Here is a 6,414-nt window from a genome sequence, read left to right as displayed (position 1 = left end):
TGTAACTGAAGCGACGCCAGTTTACATTTACTTCGTAACTTGAAAACGGACTGGCAGAAGCTAGATATTTTACTTCTTAACCTGTATGGATATTTTATTTACACAAATGCATCGTTATGCTTCAGAAGGCCTTTATTAACCCCCCGGAGCCGTGTGGAGTACGTTTATGATGGATGGATGTGGATGGAGACACTTTCTTCAGCTCATACTCGTTTGGTAACGCTTACCGTCATTATAAAGCTTAGGATATTTATTAATATTTCTCCGATTGTGTTCATCAGAACGAAGAAAGTCATATACACTCATGGCTTGAGGGTGAGTAAAGCTTGGGCTTATTTTTATTTGAAAGTGAAATAATCCTTTAAGTGGGCTTAATGCCAATCTAAATGCAAATACCAGCCCATTATGCTGTTATCAAATGCGGAGCGACGTCATTTTCCTAAATTAAGCTCGGTGTGAACACGCTCTAACACATGCGGCAGAGGGCATGAACACCCAGTCAAAGCAGTATGTCTGAGGTCTGAAGTTCAGGTTAAACTCCGAGAACTTTCTCAGAGAGTTATGCACCTGCAACAACTCTCCTCACCGTCCGCACTGGCCAACAAACCGGTGAGTGTGGACACTGATTTTACTCACATCGCCGCCGGGGGGGACGACCGCGTCTCCTCCTCCGGTGACACTCTGGAGAACGAGCCACCTTTGAAAAGACTCTCCACAGGGATAAGAACCCCCTCAAACGCTCTGGACTACGTCTCCGCGGCACGGGATGATAGCGAAAGCGCGGACAAGTGCAATTTACCTGAATCAAGTCAAGCGCGGACAGATTTCGCCTCGTCTTCTGCAATGTTCTCATATTCAGGTCAGCAAGTAGTGCCCGCGCTCCCGGCACTCTCCAGTCACTACATGACACCTCACCCGGTCATCAGCAACGGGCAGTACAATGGGCTGAGCTACGCGTACTCAGAGCCGTACGGACAAACTTATACAAACGCCGCCGTCTATCCATTCCCCTCGGTGCCCGGTAAAGCGCAGGTTTACCTGTGTAACCGGGGGCTGTGGTTCAAATTCCACAGACACCAAACAGAAATGATCATAACTAAACAGGGACGGTAAGTCTACGTTTTTATTTTAATTTATCGATATTAGTATTTTTGAAAGCTTATAAAAATGCATCAGAGAAGGATCAAAATAATATTTTTTAATAATGTATTTTTTATTTTTTATATTTTATTAATATTATTAAACTACAATTGCTTTGTAATTAATTAAATTGGTAATAATTTATTATACATTGATTTTATTTAAATTGGTAGTCATTTATAAAATTGTTTTTCAGTCCATTTTTATTGCGGACGGATGTCTAGTAGCAGTTTCATATATATATAGCTATAATATAATGAATGAGAGAGCGAGAAAGAGAGAGGCAGGCTATATTGTATTTATTTGTTTACATTTTGCTCTTTGAAAAGTAATTTTTTGTTTCGGTTTTTCCTGCAGCCGGATGTTTCCGTTTCTTAGTTTTAGTGTTTCTGGTCTTGACCCGACGTGTCATTATAATATTGTTGTGGATGTGATTCTGGCGGATCCGAACCACTGGAGGTTCCAGGGCGGAAAGTGGGTTCCTTGTGGCAAAGCGGACACTAATGTCACTGGTAAACTCCATGTTACGGGTAAACTTAAACAATCAACCGTCTGGAGAGGAATTTATCATGAATCCTTGCTCCGAGCAGATTTTATATATATAAAAAAGTCATGGTTGAAGAATAGCAAACAAAAATGTGTTTTATCTTATCTAATAGCCTAACCCTATGGACTAAATGATAAATGATATTAAGATATTAATGAATAAATATTCATGTAATAATAATGTTAGTTACTTAGGCCCTAGTAGGCCCTAGCAGATGAATTAAATGTTTTTGTTGCTGTTGTTGTTGTGAAGGAAACCGAGTATACACGCACCCGGACTCTCCTAACACCGGCGCGCACTGGATGCGTCAGGAGATCTCTTTCGGAAAACTGAAGCTGACAAACAACAAGGGAGCTTCAAACAACTCCACTCAGGTGATTTCTTATTTAATTTTCTCTTATTGAAAAGAATCAGTAGGCCTATTAGTATTTTAGTTAGTTAAGGTCTTTATTAAGGTCTTTGTCAAAATTATAAATTAATTATCACACTATAACCATATCTTCACCTTACTTCCTAAGATCTTGTTTGTACACTGTAAAAAAAATCCCGTTGTTTCTACGGAAAAATACCAGCAGCTGTGGTTACCAGAACAATACTGTAAAAATGACATCAAACCGTAAACATACTTATGGAGTTACATGTGAATTTTACATTTTAAATCTGTTAAATTTACGGTAAAATAACGTATTTCATTAACTGATATAATGTTAATTTACCAACCTAATGAAGTACTAATATCTGTTTTATAGCTTTATAATGCACTGAGAGTCACCAAACACAGTGGTGATGAGAGTCACATGATGAATCAAAGTTCATCACAAGCAGCTTTTCCACAAGCTGAGGAGGACAATACTAATATATAGAAGGAGCACACAGTGTCATTTACACACACACTAAACACCATCATGGTAACATGCATGAAATTTTAAAAATGCAATAAACATTAATTTAACAACATTAGATGTAACATAAAACCCTAATGTACATAACTGATTAGAAAAAAATGAGAAAAACTAAGAAGAAACAGAGTTATTTCAACAAAAATATATCAAATGTGAAGTATCACGCAGGGAATTGTGGGAATGTCAATATACGGTTTTTCACTGTAAATTTTACAATGAATTGTTATTTTTCACTTTCAAAAACTGTGAATTTAACGGTATTTTACCGTAAAATTACATTAAATGTACCATTAGATCTATTACAGTTATTCACCGTATATAGTACAGAAACTTTCTGTAAACCAATCAACAGTTTTTGACCGCAGCATTTTTACAGTCTTTTACTATTAAAATCACGGTCATTTTTTACAGTGTAGCTGTGTAATAGCATGGACATGAGGTTATATATGGTGTATGGTTGCCTGTCCTATATGGTGTAGTAAAAAGCAAGGGAATTATATGTATGTATTCTTTATTTTTCTAGGCAGCTTGTGAAGTTTCTTATTGTAGGTGGAATGGGATTTTTTTTTAATATATATTTTTTCTTTGTCCTTCAAGATGATCGTACTACAGTCTCTTCATAAGTATCAGCCGAGAGTGCATGTGATTGAAATAAACAAGAGTGGAGATGAAGATACAAGTGATCCTGATCGAGTGCAGACATTTACCTTTCCTGAGACGCAATTTATAGCTGTCACAGCTTACCAGAACACAGATGTAAGAACTAGTCTTTCAATGCATTCATTTACACTACAAAAAAATGAATATGAACTGATTTAATTAATCTCCTTCTTTGTTTCCTCAGATAACTCAACTAAAAATTGATCACAATCCATTTGCTAAAGGATTTCGGGAAAATTATGATTCGTAAGTTCATTTTCATGCAAATTAATGCATTGATAATTGATTCTCTTGCAGGTTTTCTGATCTGAATTTTAATTTTGACTTGACTGCGGAAATGTTTTTAAAAATTAATTTAATTAATTTTATACATTAATATATGATTATATTTTTAATTTTTTCTATAAACATCTTAAAACATATTTCTGTTAGCAATGTCCATGTTGGACATTTACCAAATTTAAATAATTACAGAAGCAACGCTGCTAATAGTAACATGGACATTTATCTTCACATTTTTAGAAAATGGGAGGAATTTCCTGTTTGGGGAAGCTGAAACAAAACATTTAAAATCATAAGGTTGCGTTACAAATAATCTGTATCCATCGATTTGACTGAAAAATGTCCTTCATGTTCTATTTGACGTCAAGAGAATAACGCTTGGTATTTTAACATCGTATAACAAGAATATCTACGGCAAGAGCTCTTTTCAGTCACTGCATTATTTTCCTCCTGATTATTTTCTCTCTTTTTTCCCCTTTGTATTCAGCTGTGCATATACTGCGCTTTTGTGTTCTGCTCTCCCGATTCAATTTACGATATATCCCGCAAATAATACACTGGAATGCACTAAGAATCTCTCGTTTTTCTCCTCAAATCCTCACGTCTCTTTCTAGGTTTGTTTTCACATGGATTCTATAAAACGTAATTCCCCTTTTCACTTCTAATCCATATTAGCACTGTTTACTGGAGTGTTTCTAAAGCAGGTAAATAGAATATTTATTGGCTGTCAAAATGGCGAAAATCACTTTGAAATTTTATCACTCAGTGTTACATTTTTTTATGTATATGTACAATGTTGGAGGTAACACATTACAAGTAACTTGAATTATGTAATCAGATTACTTTTACTAGTAATGTAACATTACTTTTAAATTTACAACAAAATATCTGTTACTTTTTCAAATAAATAACCCGTTACATTGTTTTCCCATGTATTGACTGACAGCTCTCCTGTCCCTGTGTCAGTGTTGCCAAGTCCGTGGTTTTCCAGTGGAATTTGGATACTTTAACACTGTTGCCGTGGGTTGTTTTTCATGTCCGCGGGTTGAAGCCCTTGAATGCAAATTTTACCTGGGGAACCCTGCCAAAAATGTGTTTTTTACCCCCTGGAATGCGATTTTTACTGTGGGACCCCCCGATACATGATTGGGCTAGTTTTGAGTAGTAATTAGGCAGGTTTTGTTGTGAAAACATGGCAACCCAGCCCCATATTGAGTGAAGTCGTGAGTAAGTGCAGAGGTGTTGTGTGCGCTGTGAACAAGATGCTTATTCTAGACTAAATGTGAGCAGTATTTCTCAAAATGAATAAAAACAGTGAAATGCAATCTCAGAATATTGCACAAACCGCCAATAATTAAATATTTTAAATTAAACAAATACACTTTATGTATTTAATCTCACTTTATTAACCAATGTCTTTGCTTCTGACCTTCCACGATCCGATTTAACCATCCTAATAAGCAAAAATGACTTTAGATAAACATCACAATTGTTTTTTTTTTTTAATTTATTTATTGCTGAAGTAAGAGTGTTGAAATTTCTTCTTCAATCCTGAATGGCAGCACAGCTGAAAGGTTTGTTTTAGCTGCACCCTCTACTGTACAGGCATGAATTTGCAGCCTGAGGCTTATTCATTTCACTTTTGGTTTCACAGTTTTTGAAAATGCTTATTATTACGTTCATAGAGCCAACCTTTCACTGATTATTTAAGTTTAATGGAAGTTACTCCCATAATTTGCGCAAAGCGTCACGGGGTGTAGGAAAATGGTTGATAGTAGGCCTATTTCCTAATTTCCTCCTGTTTGTTTCTCCATGTCTTCAGAAGTTACAGTGGCTGCGACGCTGACCGACTGACCTCCACACCTGGCGACTCTCCACACTCTCAGTTGATGCCTGGCTCACGGTACGCAATGACAAGCGCCTTATTCCAGGAACAGTTTGTCAACAGTTACACAAAATGTTTTACAACTCTTAACCCTGACCCTGTCACTACCGAACGACCACTCATGCTTACTAACAGCCTAACGAACCAATCCCAAGAGAGCAGCACGGCCTCCGGACAGCGCTGGTTTGTGTCTTCCTCAGCCTCTCCATCATACGAAACTGATATTAACGCAGCGGCTTTGCTTTCTTATGCCACAGCAGGGGTCAAAGGTCTGCCTATTACTAGTACTGGTGGCACTAGTAACAGTTTGGATTACTACACCAATGCTGCTGGATGGGATTCGAAAGGTTTTCTAGATAACAGCAGTAAAGTCATCTCAAATCTGCCTGGCTGGGTTATGGATGCGACTCATGAAAGATCCACACAACCAAATTACATGCCCGAGGATGGAGATATGTTGGAAATAGACAGATCTTCTCTGGAGGTTTCTGAAGAGATTGAAGGAAAAGATTCCACGGATTCGACATGGACTGAGACTCAATCTTCCATTAAATCAGTCGATTCCAGTGATTTAAGGATTTTGGAAGAAGCTCAACAGAGAAATTCCTCTATAACTCCTGATTCGGATGTTCAGACTGCAAAAGACATTCAGGTCTCACAGAACAGGGAAAGAAATGTGATCAAAGAATCTGACTTTTTTCATTTTAACACTCAGACGTAAACCTGCCTGGTCAGCAGTTAAAATGCAATTAAAATATTGTTAGTACAGAAATAACTTTATGATGATGATTTATGTATACAATATTTATTTATTTTTTATTTTAATGACACTGCACCATTGCTGAACCATGTCTGAACTGAGTATTCTGTGTATTTTTTTTTTAGTGGTGGTAATTTGAAAAAAAGAAAAAGGAAAAACATACATTAATGAGTGTTGTTAAAACATACAGCCCAAATATAGGCTAATTAGTCTAGATAAAGTGTTATTAAAATCACAA

General features: G+C 36.7%; 1 protein-coding gene across 1 annotated transcript; it reads left to right on the top strand.

The window, feature by feature from the left end:
* The first annotated feature begins 319 nt into the window (after window positions 1-319).
* tbr1a (T-box brain transcription factor 1a) lies at window positions 320-6,137 on the top strand. Its single transcript, XM_067387541.1, has 6 exons — window positions 320-1,109; window positions 1,498-1,652; window positions 1,940-2,061; window positions 3,187-3,345; window positions 3,434-3,495; window positions 5,354-6,137. The coding sequence occupies exons 1-6, from the start codon at window positions 562-564 to the stop codon at window positions 6,135-6,137; spliced, it is 1,830 nt and encodes a 609-aa protein (XP_067243642.1). The 5' UTR covers window positions 320-561.
* The last annotated feature ends 277 nt before the right edge of the window (window positions 6,138-6,414 follow it).

Source organism: Chanodichthys erythropterus, chromosome 6, assembly GCF_024489055.1.
Source record: "Chanodichthys erythropterus isolate Z2021 chromosome 6, ASM2448905v1, whole genome shotgun sequence".
In the NCBI taxonomy this organism is placed as follows: Eukaryota; Metazoa; Chordata; class Actinopteri; order Cypriniformes; family Xenocyprididae; genus Chanodichthys; species Chanodichthys erythropterus.
Note: the sequence above shows the minus strand (reverse complement) of the source record. Positions and strands in the feature narration are given on the sequence as shown.

Excerpts from the sequence above, each read along its gene's own strand:
- tbr1a (XM_067387541.1), top strand. The coding sequence starts at position 562 with ATGCACCTGCAACAACTCTCCTCACCGTCCGCACTGGCCAACAAACCG. Across the intron at positions 1,110-1,497 it reads ATCATAACTAAACAGGGACG|CCGGATGTTTCCGTTTCTTA; the intron begins GTAAGTCTACGT and ends TTTTTCCTGCAG. Across the intron at positions 3,346-3,433 it reads CAGCTTACCAGAACACAGAT|ATAACTCAACTAAAAATTGA; the intron begins GTAAGAACTAGT and ends TTGTTTCCTCAG.